The 15,578-nt window shown below is 51.6% G+C and overlaps 1 protein-coding gene across 1 annotated transcript in view; it reads right to left on the bottom strand.

Annotated features, from left to right (window-relative positions):
* The window catches only part of RNF123 (ring finger protein 123), a 154,554-nt gene that overhangs the window by 107,877 nt on the left and 31,099 nt on the right, over positions 1-15,578 (bottom strand). Inside the window, exons 16-20 of the mRNA XM_060240086.1 lie at positions 14,364-14,481; positions 13,217-13,316; positions 12,714-12,775; positions 4,993-5,064; positions 1,513-1,633 (exon numbers count right to left, since the gene is read on the bottom strand). Coding sequence (XP_060096069.1) covers positions 1,513-1,633; positions 4,993-5,064; positions 12,714-12,775; positions 13,217-13,316; positions 14,364-14,481 — 473 coding nt within the window. The remainder of the gene's footprint in view (positions 1-1,512; positions 1,634-4,992; positions 5,065-12,713; positions 12,776-13,216; positions 13,317-14,363; positions 14,482-15,578) is intronic.

Raw genomic sequence — 15,578 nt, 5'->3', positions numbered from 1 at the left:
AGAAGAAGAAGAAGAAGAAGAAGAAGAAGAAGAAGATGATGATGATGATGATGATGATGATGATGATGATGATGATGATGATGATGATGATGATGATGATGATGATGATGATGATGATGATGATGATGATGATGATGATGATATTGGATTTATATCCCGCCCTCCACTCCGAAGAGTCTCAGAGCGGCTCACAATCTGCTTTACCTTCCTCCCCCACAACAGACACCCTGTGAGGTGGGTGGGGCTGGAGAGAGCTCTCACAGCAGCTGCCCTTTCAAGGACAACCTCTGCCAGACCTATGGCTGACCCAAGGCCATTCCAGCAGGTTCAGGTGGAGGAGTGGGGAATCAAACCCGGTTCTCCCAGATAAGAGTCCACACACTTAACCACTACACCAAACTGGCTCTCTGCACTGAGTTTCCAAAAAAAGGGTCCATGATCTCCTAAGTTTTTTGTTTTTACTCGGTAGGAGCCCCACAAGCTACAACAAATAACAGGGAAGAGGAGGGGGAGAGCAAGTACAGACCCTGTACCTGCCCTCCTTCCAGCAGAGGTATCTGCAGTTTGGATTTGGATGAGGAAATTTATATTTGGAAAACTGCACAGGAGTTACGGTTAACCACCACCACCACCACCCTGAACAACACAGGACTACTATGCTTGTTTTTGTTTTGTTTGTTTGTTTTAAGCAGAAGATCTTAATTACAGACCTTCCATGTTTCAGCAAGTTTGGCCCTGAATGCTCCTAAACTTGCTTGAATTTCAGCTGGTAGGAATAATCTGGGCCTCTTTTATCAGACATCAGATATATGACATGCACATTTTTGTTGATAGCTCCAGAAAAGAGATTCCCCTTGCTTCTCATATGTGTCACAATCTGGGAAGGGAGAAGATCAGTTCAGAGCTGATACAAAGCACAATGAGTCAGACTAGTGATTCCCAACCTGGGGGCTGAGGACCTGAGAGGCCTTGGAGTTGTTGCAAGCGGGCCGCAAATCCATATGCACACTAAGCACTGTCATTTTGATTTTTTGGTGTTATGTATTTTCTCAATTTATCTCAAGAGGACAACTAGTATCATGCAAGAAGTCCACAATTTTTTTAATGTTAAAAAGGGGTTCTCATACTAAAAAAGATTGGGAACTACAGGGTTAGATCTTACACAATGTGAACACAGTTGAACTTGTGAAATGGAACTTTCACATCTCCCTCTTCCTGCTTTAGCCCATTCACCCCCCCCCCCCCGAATCATAATGTAGGAAGAAGAAGGACCCTCAAGAACAGGAGGGAGTAAACACTGGTGGAAATCTCCCCTGAAGAGAAGTGCCTTGTTTCAGAGGAAAACACATAGAATCTAATACAATGTACTGAGGGGAGACTAAACTTCTAGCCTGAGGAATGATAGCCCTGGACATCAAGAGAGAAGAGAAAGAAAGCTTAGTCAATTACCAAGACAGATATTCATTCTGGTGCATTTGGGGGAATTACTGTTCTACTGCAAAGACCCCTTACCTTCACTGCTAAGTGCTGAAATGTTCTTCATCTTGTGCTCATCCCAATAATGTCTCAAGGCAGCAATAAGCCGATGTAAGAAGCACACCATGTACTCTGGAGGGCACAGCACAGTCAGATTCTAAGGGCAAAAAAAAAGGGCAACAGCCTTCTGCTGTTAACAGAACAGTAAGGAAAAATACAAAAAGAGCTCCATGGTATGACACCAATATACAAAGAAAACCGTGGAAAACAAATTACTAATGAGTTATAAAGTTCTCAAAAAAAATTACTAACAAATATGCAAATTGCAGGCAGTCAGTTCAACAGATAAGTTCAACTTGCAGGTATTAAGTTCAACAAGTAAGGAATTCAAATCTGTCAATGGCAAATATATAAACAAGCGTCCTGAATGGGATGTAGAGTCTATAACGTAGTGACCAAATGCATCAATTGCAAAGCGTAACAGTGAGCCTTCAGACATTCAACAATGCTTCTGCAAAAGTTTCTCCACAGGCTTCCTGTTCCTGCATTGTTGAACACATTGCTAAAATTGATGCATTCAGTCATTATTAGGTGAATAAGACTCCAGGCTCTTGAGAAAGGGGAGAACACCTCCATAAGATCATCAGACTTGGATATTTTTTTCTTCTTGTCTACGATGGAGAAGTCCATTGGGAGTGAAGTTGTGTCTATACTATTACAGTACATCCAGACATTTGTTTATATATTTGCTATTGATGGATTTGAATTCCTTACCTGTTGAGCTTATTACCTGCAAACTGAACTTACCTATTGAACCAACTACTTTACTACTTGCAATTTGCATATAAGAACATAAGAGAAGCCATGTTGGATCAGGCCAACGGCCCATCCAGTCCAACACTCTGTGTCACACAGTGGCAAAAAATTTTATATATACATACACACTGTGACAGCCACTGATGGACCTGTGCTCCATATTTTTATCTAAACCTCTCTTGAAGGTGGCTATACTTGTGGCCGCCACCACCTCCTGTGGCAGTGAATTAATCACCCTTTGGGTGAAGAAGTACTTCCTTTTATCTGTTTTAACCTGCCTGCTCAGCAATTTCATCGAATGCCCACGAGATCTTGTATTGTGAGAAAGGGAGAAAAGTACCTCTTTCTCTACTTTCTCCATCCCATGCATTATCTTGTAAACCTCTATCATGTCACCCCGCAGTCGACGTTTCTCCAAGCTAAAGAGTCCCAAGCGTTTCAACCTTTCTTCATAGGGAAAGTGCTCCAGCCCTTTAATCATTCTAGTTGCCCTTCTCTGGACTTTCTCCAATGCTATAATATCCTTTTTGAGGTGCGGCGACTAGAACTGCACACAGTACTCCAAATGAGACCGCACCATCGATTTATACAGGGGCATTATGATACTGGCTGATTTGTTTTCAATTCCCTTCCTAATAATTCCCAGCATGGCGTTGGCCTTTTTTATTGCAATCGCACACTGTCTTGACATTTTCAGTGAGTTATCTACCACGACCCCAAGATCTCTCTCTTGGTCAGTCTCTGCCAGTTCACACCCCATCAACTTGTATTTGTAGCTGGGATTTTTGGTCCTAATGTGCCCCATATCTGTTAGTTTTTAAAAACTGAGAACTTTATTACTCATTAGTAATTTGTTTTTCATAGTTAACAGAACAGGAGCAGGAGGCATGCTGAGATCCACCACTCCCAAAGACACATGCCAAGGACACACTCTTGCTTACAGTGTTCCACAGACAGCACAGAAACAATGCAGTAACTGACTGAATCAAAATCAGCACACATTACAGATTCTTATCCCCTTCTAACAAGGGTGGAAAGTGCCTTTACCTTTCTGCTGCCAAACAATTTCCCTTTAAAGCACCACATCACTATGCATCAAGAAAAGAGACCGACTTGGGAGCCTCAAGTCATGTTAGTAAGCAAGTGTCAACAGACAGGTTTGCCTCACTGCAAGAAAAGACTAGCATCTAAATAATGAAGCACTATATGTCAGGAAAGGACAAAAACACAGAGAAATGAAATGATATATTGGGGCTTAACAGTCACTAATAGTACCATCCTAATCAGAGGAACAGGAGCCCCGTGGCGCAGAGTGGTAAGCTGCAGTACTGCAGTCCAAGTTCCACTCACAACCTGAGTTCGATCCTGGCAGAAGCTGGGTTCAGGTAGCTGGCTCAAGGCTGACTCAGCCTTTCATCCCTCTGAGACTGGTAAAATGAGTACCCAGCTTGCTAGGGGTAAAGTGTAGATGACTGGGAAAGGCAATGGCAACCACCCCGTAAAAAGTCTGCCATGAAAATGTCGTGTTGCAACGTCACCCCAGAGTTGGAAGTGACTCGTGCTTGCACAGGAGACTACCTTTACCTTTTTAAAGCAGAGCAACAGTCTGTTTACTTTAATGGACTTACAAAGATGCAATTCTTTTTACGATTGCACTGTGAGAGACCTTTAAGCCAAAGCTGTGCATGTGCTGTGCTATGAAAGCAGAAACCCTATGCCAACAAAAACTTGCTCAGTTTTCTTTCTGTCTCTACCTCTCTGCACTCATTTCCCACAAGTTTCATAAAGACACTCTGAACACAAAATTGAGCGGATCACAAAGAAAGGGATCCAGAGGAGTTATCTGTGTTAGTCGATTGCTGAAAAACAGTAGAGTCCAGTAGCACCTTTAAGACTAACAAATTTATTGTGGCATAAGCTTTTGAGAAACGCAGCTCTCTTCATCAGATTCATCTGACAAAGAGACATGTGTTTCTCAAAAGTTTATAGACTCTTTACTATTTCAAAGAAGGGAAGAGGCTTAGTATAAAAGTACTTATGTCCAAGCCCTTGACACAGCACCTAGCTAGACTTTCATCTCGAGAAGGCATCTCAAATGTAGGTTATAAATTTGCATTTACATCCAAGTAAACAATGAGTGTGTAGGAAATGCCCTAACAGAGGCAGCCCCAGGCAGGTGAACCCATAACCAAGAAAGGAACTTCACAGGTGAAATTCTCACCTGATGTCCAATGCTTTCCGACATTTTCAAAGACACCCATGAAATCAGGAACAAGTAAATCCTTTGTAAGAACACGTTAGGAAAGATGTACAAAATAAAAAGGTACTTTTGTCCTCCAGAAGGAGTGCAACAGAATGCTAAAAGTGCAGTAACAATACTTGGTTGGATCCTCCTATTAGCGGTGCAAGGATCATAAACCTTTCCCCTGCTCCCCAGTCCTAGCAGTCCTTTCTGACCCAGGATAACTGAGTCTCAGGACCTATGTGGTCAAATAGCAATGCAGCTTGGGAGGCTACATAGGGGAGGAGGCAAAACTGATACTGAGGGAGGAGCTGGGACAGGCAATTTCACCCTTCCTTTCAATACACATGAGAATCAGATAATCTGTTTTCCTGAGGCTGGAACGCTGGTGAGAGGGAAAGCTATGCATCTATCAGTGCATTTCATTGATGGATCACTGGATTCGACACACTACTTACCCCTCGGTTACTAGCATTTTCTTGCAGAAACTTGCGGAATTTGTTGAGAAAGATGTATCTAGAAGCTCCTCCCTGAAAGAATCAGCAACTAGAGCTTAAAGTCAACTAAGTTCTGACAAGACAAAAGACCATTCAAAGTGCATTTCTGGATTTCACCTGTTCAGATCCTTGCCTCATTCATTCTGAAATCCACATAGAGCCAACTAAAGAAACACATGCATGTATTTTTATTTCTTGTTGTTTTTTCACTATGTCAGGTTGCTCTTTTTGCAGTTTAAAAGAACTGCTGTTGATACAGTAATTTCTAGTTGAAAGTTTTGAAATATTATATTTTAATTTACTTTTATTGCTGTTTGTTATTCTTGTTTATTTTATTGTGAGTGGCTATATATGCTCATTGGGCCACATTTTCAGATTTCTGCACTCCAAATCCTATTGCAGTGTTTATTGGATGCCCCATCCTGTTAACTGTATTGACTTGCACTGTGTATTTCAACTTGAGTCTCAGTGAGAAAGGCGGACTCTATATAACACAAATAAACTGACAAATTTGACAGACTGACAAAATGATAAATTGAAAGAAAACTAACAAACAGATCTGTGTGACTGCAGTTTAATTAAAATATGCTGTTCCTGCAGTTTATTAATTTTTAGGGCAGTTTTGCCCCCATCCTTCTACCACTATATGTATTTGTGACAGCTTTCAAAACTGCAAAAGAAAAGCACACAAATATGGTCTAAAAATGAAAGAGATCAAAACAATGGTGGAGTTGATGAGTGCAAGCTGCAGGAAAGCTGAAGGGTGTAGGTGGGCAATAATACTGGCCATGCTCTCATCCCAGCCTTCAGATGTTTCTGCTGCTGCATTCACATGTGTAAGCAGCTACTGCAGATCAGGTCCCATAGACAGAGTTTGTAAAGCACTTAGCACTTCAAACATGGATGCAATTCATACTGTAAATCATCTATTGACAAGATAATGTCACACATTGTACATGCCTGCATTGCTCAATCCTGTAACAAGTTACATGGCTGTCCCGCCCAGCCCGGGCGGGGACTGCGCGGAGGAGACCCCCCGGCGCCTGCCAGCCGTTCCAAGCCCCCGTCATCGCCCCAAGAGCCTTCCCCACCTCTCCAAGCCCCCGGGGCGGCCCCACCCCTCACCTCGACTGACGGGGCAACAGCAGCCGCCCGAGCAACACCTCCCAGACGGCGAGCCCGGCTTCGAGTCCGCGAAGTCTGGCCAGGGCAAGACGCCGGGAAGCAAGAGGGAGAAGCTGAGCCCGGCGCCCGAGGGGGAGACCCGTTCGTCTCGTCGCAGCGCGAGACGCCCCATCGCAGCACGCAGCCGAGGGCTAGGACGCCCGAGGCACGCCCAGTCAGCCCAGCCCCGGCACGCCTCTCCTGGGCGTCGGGGGCTTTGAAGGGGGGAGGGGCCAGAGGGGGGCAGGACCCGGGAAGGGGGAAGGAGGGGCCGGGGAGCATAAAAGGAGGGAGGGAGGAGGTCGCTGAGGAAACTGGCTGATGCGCAAAGAGGCTGCCTCGCGAGAGAGAGGGACAGGAGCCACAGCACAGCCAAGAGGGGAACGGGGGCCTGCGGTGAAGTAACCCAGCGCCCACCCCTGTTTCTGAGACCTCCGGGGAACGCCCCAGAGTGCCCGGGAGGGGCGACGGCGACGGCGGGAGACCGGGAGGGGTACCGAAGACCCGACAACGTGGTGGAGGACGCGGGCACTCTCCCGAGCCTAGGACGGCCACGCCCCCATATTCCGGCCCCACCCGGGTGGCACTCAAGCCGAGTGGCGACCCCAACCATTGAGCCGGAGTCCAGCGAGTCGTCGACAGACGAGTCAAGTGAGGACTCCGTGATACACCTGGGGCGGACCGCCGCCATGGACACTAACCCCGCCCCCGTGGATTTAGCCCAGTTTGGGCAGTGGCTCGCAGACCACCAGGCGCAACTCCTGCGGGAGGTCACCCAGCAGCAGACGGCGGCCCAAGCCACCCTCGTGCGGGATCTTCACCAGGCGCTCCTCGCCCGCCCGGAGCCGGCGGGGCCAGCACCATTCGGCGCCGGGAGGAGCCCCTGGCCCCCTCTGACGAAGCTGGGGGCGGAGGATGATGTCGAGGCCTACTTGGAGGCGTTTGAGCGAGTGGCTGAGGCCGCTCGTTGGCCCAGAGAGCAGTGGGCCTTTATTTTGGGACCCTACCTGACCGGGGAGGCCCAAGCTGCCATGAAGGCCCTGGAGCGGGCTCAGGCGGCGGACTATACCGCGCTTAAGGCAGCCATCCTGGACCGCCTGGAGATCACACCCGAAGCCCACCGCCAGAAGCTGCGCTCCTGGCTTCCAACAGGGGAGACGCGACCGCGCTCAGCAATAGCGACCCTCAAGGACGCCGCCACCCGTTGGCTCAACCCCACCACCAGCGACGGGCAGCGCATCGTGGAGCTGGTGGTAGTGGAGCAGTTGCTGCAGGTGCTGCCACCGCGTACCCGCCACTGGGTGGCCTGCTGGAAGCCAACCCGTCTCAGCGAGGTCCAGGAGCTGTGGGAGAACTTTCAGGCCGCCGACCACCACGGCCTGCCCCCCCGCGCAGAGGGCGGCAAGCCAGGGAAGGGCTTGCCCCCGCCCGGCGGACGGGCCGCCCCAGGAGTGACACCAGGGAGGGCGCCCGGAGCTGGAGCCGGAGACCGCGGGGACCGGGCGCGGCCGCCGCCAGCCCGTGCCACGCCGGGGTGGTGGAGGCCCGGAGCACGCCCGGCGCTACCCGGACTGGGTCTACACCCCAGAGGCCATGAGGGGGAGAAAGAGGGACGCCCGCCGCCAGAGGCCCGCCGTCCGGCGGGAGACATAGGGCCCTGCTTCACCTGTGGCCAGTGGGGCCATCTCAAGCGTGAGTGCCCCCTGATGGAGTGCGACGTGAGCTGAGAGGAGTCCTTGCAGACGGCGGAAGTGGGGGCTCGCCCCCCCCCTTGGACGGTCCCGGTGTCCTTGGGAGGACGGCAACTGCAGGCCATGGTCGACAATGGCAGCTCGCTGTCCATGATACGGGCCCACTTGGTGACCGCCCCGCTGCCTGTCATCCGCACCGCCGCCATCAGGTGCGTCCATGGGCACATCGAAAGAAGCCCAGTGGTGTCCATCCCACTGAAATACCTGGGCCGCTACTGGAGCGTGCCGGTCGCCAAAGTCACCAGCCTGCCCTATCCAGTACTGCTCGGGTGGGATGCTCCGCGTTTTCGCGACGTAGTGGAGGCGGCCGACCCCGGCCGACCAGGCCAGCCCGCCGGGGCCGGTTATGACTACGCTGCCCCCACTGGGGAGACAGAGGACAGCGACCCAGAGGAAGGCCCATCCACCGCGGAACGTCCCGGGGCAGGCGCCCGAGAGACGTGGCCGGCGGACCCGCAGTTCGTGGAGGCTCAGGCCGAGGACGAAGAGTTGGAAGCGCTGCGACGGCACGAAGCAGTCCGCAACGGGGTGATCGTGGACGAGCGCAGGAGCCGGCGCCTGCCTCGAATCATCCGGGAAGAGGGCGTGTGGTTCAGAGAGGTAAAAGGGCGGCTGGGCCCCGGGAAGCAGCTGTTGGTCCCTCACAGGTACCGGCCCGAGGTCCTGAGGGGCGCCCACGACCACCAATGGGCAGGCCACCAGGGGGTGAAGAGTACTCTGACCCGGGTGTTAGCCAACTTTTTCTGGCCTTCCGTAGCCCGGGAGGTCCAGGCCTACTGTCGCTCCTGCGGCATCTGCCAACGCCTCGCGTCTAGGGCCGAGCCGCAAGCCCCCCTTGCCCCCTTGCCCATAGTGGGGGTTCCGTTCGAGCGGGTGGCCATGGACTTTGTGGGGCCCCTACCCCGCACCCCTCGTGGGGCCCGCTACATCCTGGTCCTCATGGACTACGCCACCCGGTACCCGGAGGCTATCCCCCTGCCCACCATGAAGAGCGCGGGCGTGGCCAGGGCCTTGATGCACTATTTCGCGCACGTGGGGCTGCCCCGGGAGATACTCACGGACCGAGGCACACCCTTCACGGCGAGCCTCATGCGGCAGGTGTGCCAGACGCTGCACATCAAGCAGCTCTTCACCTCTGTTCACCACCCCCAGACTGACGGGTTGGTGGAGCGGATGAACCAGACCCTGAAGGCCATGCTGAGGAAGACGGCATACGACCACCCCACTGCCTGGGATCTCTACGTAGACCCGCTGGTCTTTGCCATCCGAGAGACGCCCCAGGCGTCCCTGGGGTATTCCCCGTTCGAGCTGCTGTATGGGCGGCAACCCCGGGGCATCCTGGGGCTGCTCGGAGAGCAGTGGGTGCAAGGCAGAGCCGGGCCAGAAGAAGCCCCGGAGGAGTACGTCAGGCAGCTGCAGGAGCGCCTAGAAGACGTGCGGCGGGAGGCCCGGGAGAACCTCGCACAGGCCCAGGAGGTCCAGAAGAGGCGTTATGACAAGGGCGCTAAGGCCCGCGGGTTCCAGGCGGGAGACGACGTCCTGGTCCACCGGGGAGCGATGGGCCAGAGCCAGGGGGACCCGTGGCGGGGACCCTTCCGAATCACCCGAGTCCTGGGTCCCCTGACGTACGAGGTCCAGTGCGGGCCTCGCGCCCGCCAAAGGAAGACCCTCCATGTGAACAGCCTAAAGGCCTGGGTGCGGCGGGAGGCGTGGCCGGAGCAGGGGCTCTTGGCCGAAGACCCGGGCGAGCTCCAGGATGGAACCCTGCCCTGGACGACCGCGGGGGGCACCGGGGGAGGTCCGGTGTTGGACGCCGCTCTCACCCCCAGCCAGCGGCAGGAGCTGCAGAAGGTCCTGGCCGAGTACCCGACGGTATTCTCCGACCAGCCGGGCCTGACCACCCTGGTCAAGCACCGGGTAGTGACCCCTACAGGCCAGGTGGCACGCGCCCGGTGGAGGCCCGTCCCACAGAAGCGCTGGGACGTGATCGCTCGGGAGGTAAGGGAGATGCTGCGCCTCGACGTCATCGAACCATCACAGAGTGAGTGGCGCAGCCCGGTGGTCCTGGTGCCAAAGCCCGACGGCAGCGTGCGCTTCTGTGTGGACTATCGGGAAGTGAACAAACTGGCCAAATTCGATGCCTACCCGATGCCACGGGCCGATGTCCTAATCGACCAGCTGGGGGAGGCCCGGTACCTCTCCGCCCTGGACCTCACCAAGGGCTATTGGCAGGTGCCCATGCACCCGGCCGACAGAGAAAAGACTGCCTTCGCCACCCCACAAGGCTTGTTCCAATTCAAGCGCATGCCCTTTGGCTTGAATGGGGCTGCGGCCACGTTCCAGCGGCTGGTGGACAAGGCCCTAGCCCAATGCGAGGGTTTCGCTCGGGCCTATATCGACGACATCGTGGTGTGTAGTCCCACCTGGGAGGCCCACCTGCTCCACCTCCGCCAGGTACTCCAAGCCCTGCAGGCCGCCGGGCTCCACGCTAACCCGCGGAAAAGCCGCCTCGGCTTCCAGGAGCTAAAATATCTAGGGTTCCTGGTAGGGAAAGGCCAACTCCGACCCCTACCAGAGAAGGTCGTCACCCTGGAGCAGCAGCCCCGCCCGCGCACCAAGAAGCAGCTACGGCGCTTCTTGGGATTCGCGGGCTATTACAGCAAGTTTATCCCCAACTTTGCGGCAGTGGCCACCCCGTTGACGGACAGCCTGCGAAAGGCGTGCCCGAACGTCCTCCAGTGGGGGCCAGCCCAAGACGCAGCATTTGAGGTGCTGCGTACGAGCCTCTCCCGAGACCCTGTGCTGAGAAACCCGGACTTCTCCCAGCCCTTTGTGTTACACACGGATGCTTCGGGGACCGGTATCGGGGCGGCCCTGCTCCAGGGGGGCCCTGGGGACGAACGCCCGGTGCTATTCATCAGCCGCAAGCTCCTGCCCGCTGAGCGGGCGTACTCCACCGTAGAAAAGGAGGCCCTGGCGGTCAAGTGGGCCGTCGGGGCATTGAAGTTCTACCTCACCAACAACCCTTTCCGGTTGGTGGTGGACCACGCCCCCCTGCTGTGGATGTCGAGAATGAAGGACTCCAATGACCGAGTCCTTCGCTGGTATATGTCTCTTCTCCCCTTTTCCTTCACAGTGCACCATCAAGCCGGGGCCGACCACCGCGTGGCCGACTACCTCTCCCGGGTCTTCGAGGAGGAGGCGGAGACGCAAGGGACACGGGGGGGGTGTGTCCCGCCCAGCCCGGGCGGGGACTGCGCGGAGGAGACCCCCCGGCGCCTGCCAGCCGTTCCAAGCCCCCGTCATCGCCCCAAGAGCCTTCCCCACCTCTCCAAGCCCCCGGGGCGGCCCCTCACCTCACCTCGACTGACGGGGCAACAGCAGCCGCCCGAGCAACACCTCCCAGACGGCGAGCCCGGCTTCGAGTCCGCGAAGTCTGGCCAGGGCAAGACGCCGGGAAGCAAGAGGGAGAAGCTGAGCCCGGCGCCCGAGGGGGAGACCCGTTCGTCTCGTCGCAGCGCGAGACGCCCCATCGCAGCACGCAGCCGAGGGCTAGGACGCCCGAGGCACGCCCAGTCATCCCAGCCCCGGCACGCCTCTCCTGGGCGTCGGGGGCTTTGAAGGGGGGAGGGGCCAGAGGGGGGCAGGACCCGGGAAGGGGGAAGGAGGGGCCGGGGAGCATAAAAGGAGGGAGGGAGGAGGTCGCTGAGGAAACTGGCTGATGCGCAAAGAGGCTGCCTCGCGAGAGAGAGGGACAGGAGCCACAGCACAGCCAAGAGGGGAACGGGGGCCTGCGGTGAAGTAACCCAGCGCCCACCCCTGTTTCTGAGACCTCCGGGGAACGCCCCAGAGTGCCCGGGAGGGGCGACGGCGACGGCGGGAGACCGGGAGGGGTACCGAAGACCCGACAATGGCACACCATCTTTGTGTGGAAATTAAACCCTAGATTAACACCTTGCTAGCCACTATAGCTAGTCCCAGGGCTTTTTTTGTAGAAAAAGCCCAGCAGGCACTCATTTGCATATTAAGTCACACTCTCAATACCAAGCCAGGTGGAACTGTGTTCCTGGTCAAAAAAAGCCTTGACTTGTTCTTTGGGGTGTTATACAGCAATCTAGCTGCTAGTATATAAATGTGCATAACCAGGACAGTTACCCACTGCTGCCAATTTAATAAACTCAAAACAACTTTACCTGCAGCATTTAACTCTGCTTTCATTAAACGTGACATTTAACAACATTCTCACAAATTCTCTTTGTAGTCATGTCATCAGCTTTTGAGATGCTACCATGACCAACTTAATAAAACAGTGGTTGGAATTATCAGCTGCATTCTGTACACTTTATTGCCCAGGATGTAGTGGGGTCCTGGTGGGGAGGGTTGGCTTGCATACTGCATGGCAAACAACAGACCTCAAGCATTATCAACAGCTTAGCTCAGTATGTCTAAAGAGCTAGTTAGATGTTCCATCAAAATAAAAAGTAGCATACCAGACTATGCTGTATGCTATACAATTGAATGGGGGAAATTCAGGATCCACCAGATAAAGCTTGCTCATTTCTACTGCATATTACTTCGGGCTTGTTCACTATATTAAATATCAAGCTATCAGCAATGTGCTCAGTATTACAGAACTATATGTGGCCTTGGACTCAATGATATATAAATGCCCCAAGAGAAAAAATTATGCTCACCAAGGTCACAAAGCAAGCTACTGTCCAGAGTTTTTTTATGTATTCTCTTGCAAGGGATTTCAATTCTACTTACCCTGCCTCGGTCTTTATTGTTTAACAGCAACTTCAGGATCTGCACTTGGAGTTCCTCCACCACTGAGAACAGATAAAACAATATGTCAAAGCACCTACAAACACATCCCTACAGAGAAACTGTCAGCGACCATATTACAGCTCTGCACTTAAACTTAGGAAGAAACCAACCTTCCCACATTATTACATGCCTCCATTTGATGAACTACTCCATCCTACCAGTTATCTTAAAACAATCCCAGTAGTTATCTTAGAACAAACTTCAGAACCACAGAAGCTTCAGACATTATCAACAGGAAGTTCACTGCTACACACAAGGGGAAGGACTGAGTTGGACAGTACTGTGGTATGGGAACAGGGATGTAAATAGCATTTGTAGCATAGCTAGCAGCTCACACGTTTTCTTCTGTTGTGTGGAGAATATCAAACCATGGAAGACAATCATTGCTCAGTACAGCTTCACACCATTCTCTGTAGTGCCCATGAGGTTCTGAATGTCATTACCTTCAATGCGTTTCTTGAGCCGCTGGCAACCTCTCTCATAACCTCGTCGTCTCAGCCTCTCCTCGGCAGTCTCATCTTTAATGTCTTTACTCTCTTTGCCCTATATGATAGAGGAGGAAGAAGAAATTGGATGTATATCCCGCCCTTCACTTGGAGTCTCAGAGTGGCTTACAATCTCCTTTCCCTTCCCCTCCCCATAACAGACACCCTGTGAGGTAGGCAGGGCTGACAGAGCTCTTTTGAGAACTGCTCTTGAGAGAACAGCTCTGAAAGAACAGCAGCTGCATGTGGAGGAGTGGGGAAGCAAACCCAGTTCTCTAAGATTAGAGGCCACACTTTTAACCACTACACCAAATTTACAGACAGTTACACAGTTGAACACATGAAGGTGTCCTATATTATGTCAGGCCCTTGATCTGGCATGGGGCTGTGGCTCAATGGTAGGGTATCTGCTCAGCATGGAGGTCCTAACCAATGTTCCCTCTAAGCTGCAAAGTATTGTGAGCAAAAAATTCTACTTTGTGAGCTACTGGCCTTAAAGTTGTGAGCTACTGCACAAATTAGTGTGCTCTAGGGTCATCCTTCCTGAGCTAAGACAAAAATGTGTGAGCTGGAGGATAAAAATCTGTGAGCTAGCTCACGATAACTCAGCTTAGAGGGAACACTGGTCCTAACCCTGGTACATCAAGTTAAAAGGATCAGGCAACAGGTGATGTGAATGACCTCCATCTCAGCATCTGGACAGCCGCTGCCAGTCTGAGTAGACAAAACTAACCTTGATTAACCAATGGTCTGATTCAGTATAAGGGAGCTTCACGTGTGTTCATTTGTCAAGGTGAGTACTGCCTACTATGCCTGGCAATGGCTCCCAAGGGCCAGTCAAGCACAGGCCTTTCACATTACCACCTGATCCTTTTAACTGGAGATGCTGAGGATAGAACCTACAATCTGCATGTAATGCGGGTGCTCTACCACTGAATGACGGCCTTTCTCCATTCAAGGACAGAGTTAATAACACTAGTTGGAAATAGATGAGTTTGAAATACATTCACTGAAATGCATTTTGTGCACAATACAATTTAGCAAGGCAACCAGCACAGCACTTAGGCCAGTCAAATCCACCAGCTGCAGATATAATATTTCTCACCTCCTTGTTGAAACGGTTTGGCCACCAAGTGGTGGGAATGAGCTCTTGTAAGCCAGCTTCTTCCACTCGCAAAGGACTCTTGATGTAGAAAAACACAACTGAGCGTAGTACGTCAAATCTGCACTGAGTTAAGGGAGTTGTGTGGCAACTCAAATAGATGCACCTGTAGTACTGGAGTCACAAAGAGCAGCCCCTCAATAAGTTAAGATTAACTCTCCAAACATGTGACCATGACACTTATGTTTTCTCAAAGACCAGGTCTTGAATCTGTATAGTACTCTGAAGAAGTAAACACATGACAAGCAGAATATCTGGTGGAATTGAAATAGGTGAGCAACTGTGAAAGTTCTTCCAACAGTACACAAGAAACACTGCAACAGCCATCTCTCTGCATCTACCCCTCATGAGACATATAACATTAATAAAGTACAAACCATACACTCAGGCTTCAAAACCAGATTGTTTAAAACAGCATTATGACCCTAAGTGTTTTCACAAAGATATTGGTAAATATCAGTAGCTCCTTATTGCTGGTTCTGGACATCAGAACTTCAGAGAAAGTTAGTTAGCTTTTCATTCTACTAGCCCAAATATATTTGGGATTCCCTCTGCTAGAACAAGTCCTGACAAGTTTCTCCACATTAATTTTCAGGCCAACTACATTAAACAAGTATTTGGGAGTTATTGAGCCTAGTTACTTAATCTATAAAATTTAACCAAAAATGCATTTTTTGTTAAATCGAATGCGCAGGCAATTTTGAAAATAAAAAAGATAGCCATCTTCTCTGACTATACGTAGTAACCTTTCTTTATCAGATTGCAGATTTCAACAATAGCTGATGAATGTATTTCTTACCATAAACAATCAACAGATTTCTAGTTCCAGTTGATATGCATCCTAACTAAAGCTAGAGGGCAGTGGGGCCCTCCTGAGTCTTTAAACTTACTAGAAATATCTAGAATTTTCCTTCTCTGCATGGTGTATCTCCAATGGGAGGGATTTATAGGGGGCTTGTGGGAAAAAGGTGGCAGATAATCTTTCTGGAGGTCGGGAAGAACTGCTTGGGGACAATTGAGGGAGACACATATAGGTGCATGCAGGCCTCAGATTCAGCGGGAGCTCCTGAACCTTTCTGAGAGTTCCACCTACTCCTTCCCACTTTGTTCATTGAATAGTAGGTACAGCTGCATAACAATCCCTGGATGAGCTCCACC

Source organism: Heteronotia binoei, chromosome 5, assembly GCF_032191835.1.
Source record: "Heteronotia binoei isolate CCM8104 ecotype False Entrance Well chromosome 5, APGP_CSIRO_Hbin_v1, whole genome shotgun sequence".
Classification (NCBI taxonomy): domain Eukaryota; kingdom Metazoa; phylum Chordata; class Lepidosauria; order Squamata; family Gekkonidae; genus Heteronotia; species Heteronotia binoei.
Note: the sequence above shows the minus strand (reverse complement) of the source record. Positions and strands in the feature narration are given on the sequence as shown.